Source organism: Akebia trifoliata, chromosome 11 (genome assembly GCF_017979445.1).
Source record: "Akebia trifoliata isolate Shusen 1 chromosome 11, ASM1797944v1, whole genome shotgun sequence".
In the NCBI taxonomy this organism is placed as follows: Eukaryota; Viridiplantae; Streptophyta; class Magnoliopsida; order Ranunculales; family Lardizabalaceae; genus Akebia; species Akebia trifoliata.
The window spans coordinates 2,871,669-2,883,780 of NC_141385.1; the positions used below are offsets into that span (position 1 = coordinate 2,871,669).

At 32.7% G+C, this 12,112-nt stretch overlaps 1 protein-coding gene across 1 annotated transcript; it reads left to right on the forward strand.

Annotated features, from left to right (window-relative positions):
* The first annotated feature begins 4,323 nt into the window (after nt 1-4,323).
* Nucleotides 4,324-5,565, forward strand: LOC147390331 (F-box protein At3g07870-like). Its single transcript, XM_086457840.1, has 2 exons — nt 4,324-4,617; nt 4,792-5,565. The coding sequence occupies exons 1-2, from the start codon at nt 4,324-4,326 to the stop codon at nt 5,563-5,565; spliced, it is 1,068 nt and encodes a 355-aa protein (XP_086313966.1).
* Nucleotides 5,566-12,112: the final 6,547 nt, after the last annotated feature.

The window sequence follows — 12,112 nt, forward strand, 5'->3', positions numbered from 1 at the left end:
AAATTTCTTGATAAGATGACTTTGTTGCATTCAAAAACATAATCCGACACCGTGGGTTTGTAGAGGACGAAATTCTATGAACTTTAGGAATAATATTGTAAAAAAAGATTATTTTTCACCATACAATTTTTATTTTAAATTTGAGTGCTTGGTAGCTGTCCGTTTTCAACACCTTGGATTAGTTTGAAAAACTTTTTTTTTTCTTTTTAATGTGTTTTTTAATGAAATTTTGAAGGCTGTGGTGTTAGATTACCAATGTGATAATCCAAGTGGGCCCAACAATCCATTTTAAGATTTGAAATCTAAAATTAAAATTTGTAGGCAGAGGATGTCCGGGCAAGAGAAAGAAATTGTCTCTCTATCGCTACGTCATTTGCACCACATGTCAAAAGGTTATTGGACTGTGAGCAAAAAATCACTTGGAAAAACAAATCGTGGGATCTTCAGGGTATTTGGAAAGGAAGCGGATCCTCCGTAGCAATATTTGGACGGTTGAAAGAGCGACACATCGAAAAATTGAGAGTTCAATAGCCATTCATTTTAAAAGACATGGATTTGTTGAAATTTTTTTTTTTTTTTTTCAATGATATCAACGTTGATAGCATCACTGTCAAGCCAAAAAGATGTTCAGTGACAATCTGAGTCCAAATACTAAACAATTGATTGGTCCCAAAAAAAAGATCACCTCGATAGTCTTGGAACCGGGAGAGAGAACCCCTGATTCTTAACGTGAGTTACCTTAAAGCTTGTGAACAACAACATCCTGATACATGTACAGCGTTTCCACACGTGGGAAGCCTCATTTTGCCCAGATAAGCCTCTGGAGTGAAAGAGCAAGAATAAGAGTAAGGAAATGTTTAAGAAGGAAGAAAGCATAGACTAAACGGTCTAGTTTTCTTGTTATGTTGGTGGTGGTTGTTCTAGAATTGTGTTATATGAAGAGATTCATTAACTGTTCTAACATATTATCATGTGTTACATTTACTTTGAAGTATATTTGTCGTAAAATCCTTATGTGTCATATTTTAATTGTGCTTTGAAGTATTTTTTTTTATGCAAAATAGTTATGCCATGTTTACTTTATTGAGAATTGCTTTATAGCTTTGAAAACATTTGGTAGACACACTACTTTGATCTACTGTAATTAGATATTGTCTCATAACCTATGGAATATGTGTGGAAAAGTTGAAGAAACTGATCTATATTGAAATAAATAAAAAAATTAACTACATTATCTTCAAAGCTGTGATCTTGTGTTTTAATCTTGTGTTTGTGCAGAGGATGTAAGAACTAATGCTTTGTTCCTCAAGAATTGTCACTATTTTTTAGACTTATAGGTCAAAATCTGTTTTTGATTTGATAGCTACTTGATACCAACATGGGCTTTACTGGTAACCTTGGCCCTGTATGTTCTTTTTTGGGATGTTTAGATTGGAAAAACTATCTTCTTGGAGTAGCCTTATACCAGTATTGAAGAAACTCAACTGAATTATAACCTTTAGAAACAAGAAAAACTATCAAAATAAATTAAAAATTATAATAATATAATTCAGCAAGTTTTATCCTCTCAAGTCAAATTCCAATCCACTTGTATAACATTACTAATTGCACCTGCACCCGCTCTGGTCACTCAGGGCATGCCATATGAATGTATGACTCATTATTATTTAATGAATATTCATATTTAAATAATGCTTCCTACAATAGATTTTATTTTATAAGATTGAATAAATTTTATAAATTTATTCTTAAGAATTAGCATTTTAGATTTTATTAGCTTGTTTAATAAAACTCCAAGACAAGATCTTATTTATCACAACCACTTAAATTACTAAAGAAATTAATTATTCATATAAAAAAATCAAAATTAATTGATTTGTCGAGATTTTTAAAATCCTGGCCTAGATGACTTGGATCTTAGATGAGTCAATTGTATCATTATCAAATTATATCAAACCAGTCCTTAGATTTGCATTTGGGTCGAGATTTTGCTGTGGAGTTAGTGTGTGGGGTGTGTGCATTTGACATGTGGCGTAAAAATCAAAATTAAGGGAGAGAAAATTTTCCTCCTACCCACACATCCTTCTCCCAAAATTTAAATTAAATTTAAATGAAAAATCTTAAAAATGGGTTATTAAGCTCACATGGATCATCACATTGACCATCTAACCCCACAGCCTTCTAGGTTTCATGAAAAAATTCAGATTAAAAAAAAATCAAAATTTTTTCGAGATTAATCCTAGGTGTTGAAAATGGATGACTACCTCGAATGTAAAAAAAAAAAAAAAAATTCAATGGTGAAAAATACCTTTTTTTTTAAAAGATAATTTATAGAATTTTGTCCTAGGCAATCTTGAGGCATCAAATCATATTCAAAAAATGCCACAAGTTATACAATCAAAAAATTTCCAAATTGGCAATATGACACCACAACCTTTTAGATTTTATGAGAAAATTCTGATTTAAATATATAAAAAAAAATCAATTTTTTTTTTTTGGATTAATCTAAGATGTTGAAAGTGGATGGCTAGTGAGCATCCAAATGTAAAATTAAAATTCAATTCTGAAAAATTCCCTTTTTTGAATTTTTTTAAATTCATAGACTTTCAAACTATGTTTTAAAAATGCCAAAGGATGTGGTGCATGTCGAGAGAAAATTTGCTCACGACTGTGGTACTATAAGAAGATGATTGATATAGAGTGACCAAGGGGGGACCGGAGACACGGTCAGTGGTCCTTAAATCACACGTTTCACACAGGCCTAACAAACCTATTTATTTCAAGATTTGAGAGTTTTGTGCACAAAATGCACTAACCCTAAAAAGTAACAACAGTTGTTCCTCTCTTTTTTCTCACACCAAGACATCAAAAGTCTTTAAGTCTTTATATGCTTTGAAGTATGTTGTAAAATCAATTTTTTTTTTCCAAATTAATCCTAAGTGTTGAAAATGGATGACTACCTCAAATGTAAAATTAAAATTCAATGGTGAAAAATACTTTTTCTTTAATATATAATTTATAGAATTTTGTCTTGAACAACCTTTATGGCATCAAATCATGTTAAAAAAATGCCACAAGTTATACAATCAAGAAATTTTCAAATTGGCAATCTAACACCACAACCTTCTAGATTTTAGGAGAAAATTATGATTTAAATGAAAAAAATCAAATTTTTTTTGGGATTAATCCAAGGTGTTGAAAGTGGATGGCTACCGAGCATCCAAATGTAAAATTAAAATTCAATTATGAAAAATTCCCTTTTTTGAATTTTTTTAAATTCATAGACTTTCAAATCATGTTTTAAAAATGCTAGAGGATGTGGTGTGTGTCATGAGAAAATTTGCTCACGACTGTGGCACTATAAGAAGATGATTGATATAGAGTGACCAAGGGGGGACCAGAGACATGGTTAGTGGCCCTTAAATCACGCATTTCACACGGGCCTAACTAACCTATTTATTTCAAGGTTTGAGAGTTTTGTGCACAAAATGCACTAACCCTAACAACTAACAATAGTTGTTCCTCTCCTTTTTCTCACACCAAGACACAAAAGTCTTTAAATCTTTATATGCTTTGAAGTATGTTATAAAATCATTTTTCTTTTCGAGATTAATTCTAGGTGTTGAAAATGGATGACTACCTCAAATGTAAAATTAAAATTCAATGGTGAAAAATACCTTCTTTTTTTATTTTTTATTTTTTTATTTTATAGAATTTTGTCTTGGGCAACATTGTGGCATCAAATCATGTTCAAAAAATGCCACAAATTATACAATCAAGAAATTTCCACATTGGCAATCTAACACCATAACCTTCTAGATTTTATGAGAAAATTCTGATTTAAAAAAAAAAATCAATTTTTTTTTGCGATTAATTCAAAGTGTTGAAAATGAATGACTACCAAGCATCCAAATGTAAAATTAAAATTCAACTAAGAAAAATTCTCTTTTTTTTGAATTTTTTTAAATTCATAGAATTTCAAATCATGTTTTAAAAATGCCACAAGTGATACCATCAAAAAATTTCATTTTTTTCATTGTAGGCAAAAGAGAAATTCTCTTTTTTTTTTTTTAAGCCACGTGTCAAACGGATGTGGTGCGCGTAGTGAGCAAATTCGCTCACGACTGTGGCACTACGAGAAGATAATTGATACAGAGTGACAAGGGGACCAGAGACACGGTCAGTGGTCCTTAATCACACGTTTCACTAACTATTTAAGAGTTTTGTGCACAAAATGCACAAACCCTAACAAGTAACAGCAGTTGTTCCTCTCCTTTTTATCACACCAAGACATCAAAAGTTTTATCAAGGTGAAGGTGGACGATGGATATCGTCTCAAACGACATCATCTCCAACATCCTTTCAAGACTTTCCATCAGATCAGTTCTTCAATGCAGGTGCGTTTGCAAAACTTGGTGTTCTTTAATTACTGACCCTCAATTCGCTAACATCCACCTTAATCGAGCAAATCAAACCAACCCAAACATCATCCTCGTCCCTCACTCCAACACAGATGGAAAAGAACTGTTTTTTATGGAAGAAAGTGAGGAATTAGAAGAACCCATTCTCAGGGCTACAAGAATTGATGTTCCTTTCAACATCGAATCCCCATTTCAAGTGATTGGTTCCTGTAATGGTCTCTTATGTTTGTCTTCAACCCATAATCGAAATCACCCAATTTACATATTTAATCCACAATTGGACAACACGTGAAACTCCCTGAATTAACAATCCCCACACGTGCGTACACAAAATCTCTGTTGGGTTTTTGGTTTCAGTATCTTTACTCAGGAATTCAAGGTGTTACAAGTGTTGTTTTATGAGGAATCTAGTTCATCCCAGAGTTTAGATTCTGTAGTTCATGTTTATACACTTGGAAGCAATTCATGGAGAAGGTTGGGTAATGCCCCCAACTCACTTTCCGGGCAAATTTGTTCTTCGACATTCGTGAATGGGTCACTTCATTGGATGATGATTGGACCCATTCAACCTGATAATCAGGCTTCCGCCTTCTCTAGGATGGCCATTGTGTCATTTGACTTGAGTGTCGAAGAATTCGGAGCCATTCCAAAACCTAATTTTCGTGTGGCGGTGAATCGTGGGCGGCGGTTTTTCTTGAGGTCTGTTCAACTCGACGATCGTGAGATCGTGAGTCGTCGACATCACTCTTTATCAACTTGTTATCAACTTGGGGTGTTAGGAGGGTGTCTTTCTGTGCTGGATTGTTCTAATGACTACTCAATTGATATATGGGTTATGAAGAATTATAATGTGAAGGAATCATGGATCAAACAATTTAGTATGTGGAGACATCCCCTGCCTCAATTGCATCCGGGATTTGATATGCCTGTTTGCTTACGGAAGAACGGTGACATTTTACTATTGTATGATTCCAAATATTTGGTTTCTAATAATGCTGAAAGTAGAAATCTTAGCTTCCTTCAAGTTGTCGGGATTCAAAAAATGAGTGACCTCGAAGCTGGTGCATCTCCTACTTCATTTCTAGCGTTTCCACACGTCGGAAGCCTCATTTCACCCAAATCAGCCTTCAGAGTGAAAGGGTAACAGTAAGGAAATGTTGAAGAAGGAAGAAAGGGAAGATTAGACTATCTAGTTTTGTTATGCTTCTTGTTCTAGTATTTTGTGTTATATGAAGAACTTTATTAGTTGCTCTAGCATACCGTTGTGTGGAATATTTGCTTTGAAGTATACTTATTGCAGAAGTATTTAAATCTTTATATGCTTTGAAGTATGCTGTAAATTTTTATGCCAGTAATATATATGCTTTGAATTATCATGTTTCTTTATAAAGAGTTGTTTTACCATGTTTTCTTTATATAGTGTCCCATTAATGTATTAACTTTTCTAGCATATTTACTCCTATGTTTTGTTGAGTTTAGTCCCACATAGGACATTCGTTGCCTTGTCTCTCTCCTTATAAGTTCCTGGGCTTCCCCACTCATTGCCAATTGGTTTTGAGTTGGACCCCCAAATTTATCATGTTTTTAATGTTGTGGGAAGGAAGAGCAAGGCATGGATACTAAAATGAAATTTTCATGAATCATGCAGATCTGTTTAAATTTCAATTCTATATGTTTCTTAAAATGCATGAATTTTGGACCCTAATGGAGTGAGTTTTATAAGAAATTCTGGGAATATAAGAAGATGCGTTTAACAACATTTCGAAAACAAACTACCTGTAATGAAATCACGATGTTGATCATCAGCAAACGTAGCTCCCCCCACCCACGGACAAGGATGTATTCTGGCAGGCTTACAGATATGGTCAGCTATGTTCAGTTGGGTGGTTTTATGGTACATGTAACGGATGCTTGATCGGGAAGGGCATGGACTTGTTAGTTTACTACTTCCTCTGTTGGTCAAGAATTACTTATTTCTTAGATTCATGAGCCAATTTCTCTTTGATTTGATGGATACATGTTTATGTGTTTAAGTTTATTTTCTGATTCGTACTTTTATGGGCTTTCTTTTCTTCATATTCACAATGAAAAAAAGAGTGATTCTTTTACTCACAGCCCAACAACTGTTTGAAATGTGGCACAAATGACGTAAGCCATAAGAGAGACAATTTTTCTCTCCTGCTGGCAATGGAAAATGGAAATTTCTTCATAAGATGACTTTGTGGCATTCAAAAACATAATCCGATGCCGCGGGATTGTAGAGGATGAAATTCTATGAACTTTAGGGAAAAAAATTGTAAAAAAAAGTTATTTTTTTACACTAGAATTTTTATTTTAAATTTAAGTGCTCCATTTTCAACACCTTGGATAAACTTGAATTTTTTTTTTTTTTTTTTTAAATGTGTTTTTTAATGAAATTTGAAGGCTGTGGTATTAGATTGCCAATTGTGATAATATAAGTCGGCCCAACAATCCACTTCAGATTTGAAATCTAAAATTAAAATTTGTGGGCAGATGATGTCCGGACAAGAGAGAAATTGTCTCTCTATCGTTGAATATATATATATTTTTTTTTTAAATGTGTTTTTGTAATGAAATTTGAAGGCTGTGGTATTAGATTGCCAATGTGATAATATAAGTCGGCCCAACAATCCACTTTAAGATTTGAAATCTAAAATTAAAATTTGTGGGCAGATGATGTCCGGACAAGAGAGAAATTGTCTCTCTATCGCTGCATCATATGCACTACATGTCAAAAGTTTGTTGGGCTTTGAGCAAAAAATCACTTAGAAAAACAAATGGTGGGATCTTGAGGGTGTTTGGAAAGGAAGCAGATCCTTTGGATGGTTGAAAGAGCGACACATCAAAAAATTGAGAGTTCAATAGCCATTCATTTTAAAAGACGTGGATTTGTTGGGAAAAAAAATTCTTTTATTTATTTATTTATTATTATTATTATTATTTTATCATATCGATGTAAGTTGATATCATCACTCTCAAGGAAAAATGATGTTTAGTGACAATCCGAGTCCAAATACTAAACAATTGATTGGTCCCAAAAAAAGATCATCTCGATCGCCTTGGAATCGGGAGAGAGAACTACTGATTCTTATAAGAAGAATAACGATTTTATGACTTCCCCTCTACTCTCTTGACGTGGCATGTGACAGAACCGTCCTAGATGTGCAGTTGTGCATAATGAGGAAAGAAAATTTACAATTCTGTCACATGCCACATCGAGAGAGTAGAAGGGGAATATTTCAGAGGGGGGAGTCAGAAAATCATTATTCTTCTTATAAACAAGTTATAAGGACCATCACAAAGTATTGAAAGAATCACGTGTGATTTTCCATGATCAGAATTATGTAGGTAGATCCGATATTTTCAAAAACTATATAAAGGTGGGTTACAAATGTCTGCAATTTTCATATAATATGTCTTATTATTCTATCAAAATTTCTATTAATTTAATTGTTGGGACCATAAGGTTAACAAAACTTAAGATCAAGAGCTGAAATGCAACATTTATCAACTAAGGAGATTGAATTAAGTTGGAAGAAAATCTTCTCCACCAATAATCACGGTTTCTTCAACCAACCCATTTAATTTCTCAAAAATCATAAAGAATTTAATGGTGGATGAAAAAGTGTTACAATGTTCAAATAGAAAACAAGAATCTTAGGTGGGCCTCGTCAAACAGTGATTGTCACTCACACTACATGTGCACCAGTGGATTTGGATTGTAGACCATTATTAAAGATTTCTAGCCAAATAGTAGGATAGATGCTTGACTTTTCTACTAATTTTTTAAGGGATTTGGAGATATCTTTTGGGATCTCATCTTATTTGAGCCAAACATCCCACGACCCAACCATGCCACATAGAGACCATGTGCAACCAATTCTCAAGTCTTGTGTTTAAACAGAAAATTCTCTGACTCACGAAATCTACTTGAATGAGCCAAATTAGTAAGGACTGCATCAACCTCCAACTGAAAATGAAAGATATAAGATTTATTAAGGATCAGTACATTTTTTTTCTTCTTCTAGAGATCCATTTAAATAAGGAATTTCTAAGGATATTTTCTAAGAAAATATTTTAAAGAGTTTACTTTAATGATTCATTTGGACTCATTAGAATCTGAAAACTTGTAAAAAGTACAGAAAGATTGTGGTTAGAAAATATTCTTAAAGCAAATTCTTCCATATATATATAAACTGAGAGCTGATATTGGCACCTGACTTTTACTTGTTACACCACTATTAAAATAAAAATAAATGATTGAGAAATCTCTTTTTCTCTTAGATTTCTATTTGTTAGATTTAGGATTTTATATAAGCCTGATCCTAATGGTAAAAACCTGTTCAAGTTGTTTGAATATGTTTTTTTTTATTATCGATTGTTTGAATATGTTATAATGCTTTATAATGTTGATGTGATAAGGAACCAAACTTTTGTAATGTTGGAATGGTGTGTTAATTGGGGTGCCAATAGCAGCTCTCTATATAAATCGGATTTCAATTTGAGGTAGGGCTGCAACCTGGGTGGGTTGGAGGGTAAACCCAGGCTCAACCTAGCCTGAGTTAGATAATTTTGGGTGGCTGGATGGGTTGACTCATAAATACCCTATTTATGTTAAATCAATAAATAAATTTTATATTTTATAAATAAATAAAATACATCATAGAAAACAAAATCAATACTAAATAAAATGACATACAATCTCCTACTCCATGAGCGATTATTTAAACAAATCATACTTAATCAAAACTCACATTAATAATATCCAATTAGCCATGAGCCATAATGATAAGATGAATAAAAAAGTTTAAAAAAAAAAAAAATTTAAGTACTATAAAAATATTTGTATATTAATATAAGCATCGGATTGGGGTTGAAATCGGATTGAGATATTCTAAACCAGACTCAACTTATTTTCTACATAACTCAGCCCAAGCTCAACCGAGTTGTAACCCTAATTTGAGGTGATCTTGTCAAGTAGAATTAACTCACAAGACCTTGGCTTTAACTTTTCCAACACGTAATTTTGTGTTAGAAAATTGAAACACAATGGGGGCACGATCTCCTCTCTCCAATTGTCTCCATGATTTGCGCCGCACCTTCTTTTCAGCTTCACATGCCGTCCTCCATGTTTTAATTACCAACATAACCACATGTTTTAATTTCTTTCATGATTTGCGCCGCACCTTCTTTTCAGCTTCACATGCCCTCCTCCATGTTTTAATTACTAACATAACCACATGTTTTAATTTCTTTTCTTGTAACCCTTTAAAATATAAATTAATTAAAGTTAGGTATATATATGTTAATTATTTTTTAAATTATCTGCCATTCGTCCCTGTTTGTTGATGCTTTTCTTATTGTTTATTTCTTAATTTTCAATATAAGTGGAACCTGAAATCCTGAAAAAGCAAGAGAGCTTCCCATAATCTCTTGTCTCTCTAGTGGTTAATTTGTTCTAAAAGAACTAATAAAATAAGGAAACACAACAAAAATATTTTTTGTTTGAGGGGGTGGAGTAGGAGAGGGATGTACAGGGTGTTCTTTACAGTTTTAATTCCTACTCTTAATTTCATATATTAGTCATACCTCCCTGAACTAAATTTTTTTTTTGTTGCCTCCTTGATGTTATTGACTTCAATATTAAAAATTGAAACACATTTCTTTCTACGTCAAAATTCGTTGAAAGGGTAATTATGATATTTTTTTTCAAAAATCCTTTTTTCACTATTATTTGATAAAATGAGTATTAAAGAGTCCATATTTTTTCAAAAGAGACTTTATGATACATAATTTCAAAAACTAAGTCTATACGGGTAATTGTTCCTTAAATAAAATAAAGACTGGGCTGTCTTTAAACTTTGAATAATGATGAGTGAACGCGGTTCTGCCATGCGGCTGATGTAGCAAGGGTCTTTTTTCTCTGTATCTTGACAAAAACGACTCTTAATCGTTTTGTGTTCCTCATTTTAGTCAACTAAGTCATGATTTGATATCTACTATGGAATTGAAGTATTTTTACTTCACTTTCATGGAATTTTTTTTCCTTAAAATGTATTCTTTATTTGGGGTGGGTTTTTTTTTTTTTTTAAAAATCAATCCAACCTCTTATCAAAAATATATATCTTTATTATATTTTATCTCTTAGTTTAGTAATGAGCATTATAACCCTATTGTTACAATGCAGAGAAGAACCAACAATCAGTTTTTTGGAAAATTTCCAAAATAAATGATTGAAAATGATGTCATAAATCACGTTATTTATTTTTTGTTTTCATTTCTAAAATTCATTGTAAAAGTTTTACATGGTTAAGTTTTGGGTTGCAAAATTTGCCAATTTATGACTTAATTAATTTCACCAATTTAGGATACATTGTCAGCTCAAGGGTCAAGATAGTTGACTCTAATTTTTATGATTCTAGGGGGAGGTGTCTCTAAAACGAAATAAGGAAGATCAAAACATTTTGCATAAACTAAGAAAAGATTTGCTCTCCTTGATTGCCAGAACAACAATGTTTGATGCTCACATTATGAACACATTAATGCTTGGACCATTCCTCACTAGACGAAGAAATGAGCTTAGTTGGTGACATTAATTTAAGTCATTTGACTTCCCTACTAAACATTTACATTGCGACTTAGAATCTAATACGGTGTCCTATTCCAATAACAAAGGTAAGGTGTCTACGAGGCACATTATAGGTAGAGTTTGAAACACCTAGGGCTCTTAACCAAGTCATGCATGCAGCCCAATGTTTTCGAACCTCCAATAAAAATGTGCCACGTAGACACCTAATATTGTTGCAGGAACGGGACACCGTTTTGGATAACCACACTAACATTGCATGCATGGTACATTCCATTAATTAAAATATTTATGAATTACTTGGACCCGGAATAGTCTTCCACATGACATTTTGAAAAGTGACGATCAAATTTGTACGTCCATATAAATCAATATTAATTTTTGTTGCATGTGCATGGCTAATGATGAGACAATCAATCATGATTACATGCATGAGGTTTTGTCTCATTTTAATTCTTTTCCTTTTCCATGTCTATTGGTATTTCTAAATTTTGTGATTTTATGGTATTTGATACCTTTTGTCATGGTTTGGAGCATCTAAGAGGGAGAGAACCAACAAGTTCTTTGACAAAAATGAGGACTCCATCCAAGATATTATTATTGAAATCTTGCGTGTAGTATTTTTTTGGCACAAGCGATATGATAGGGTTGTCAATGGACAAATCAAACCCGAAATTCGATCAATTCTAATTCAATAACTTCAGGTCTAGATCAATGTTTTGGATTCTAATAAAGATCCGATTTGGTATGATTTTGATCTAATATTTTATTGGTAGGATCTAGATCAATCATGTCCCGATCGAATAAGGATCATCTACTAAAATATTAGAAAGCTTATTTGGATTTAGTACATAAAATTAAAGTATCAACTTAGTTAAGTGATAAGATGTGTGGAGTGTTGTTCCCACATCCTAGGATCGTACCTCTTAGAATCCAACTTCATTTTCCAACCACTAACCCTATGCTTATACATATAAAAAAGTATATAAAATTGTGTTTGGCCCAATCCCATTATTAATGGATCGGATCTAGATCTTAAAATTGACGTTTGATAAAACCTTATTTGATACTTAGAAGATCAGTC

Bases quoted from the DNA above. Each gene is read 5' to 3' on its own strand.
- LOC147390331 (XM_086457840.1), top strand. From the start codon at position 4,324: ATGGATATCGTCTCAAACGACATCATCTCCAACATCCTTTCAAGACTT. The intron at 4,618-4,791 runs GTGATTGGTTCC...ATCTTTACTCAG, and splicing joins ACATCGAATCCCCATTTCAA to GAATTCAAGGTGTTACAAGT.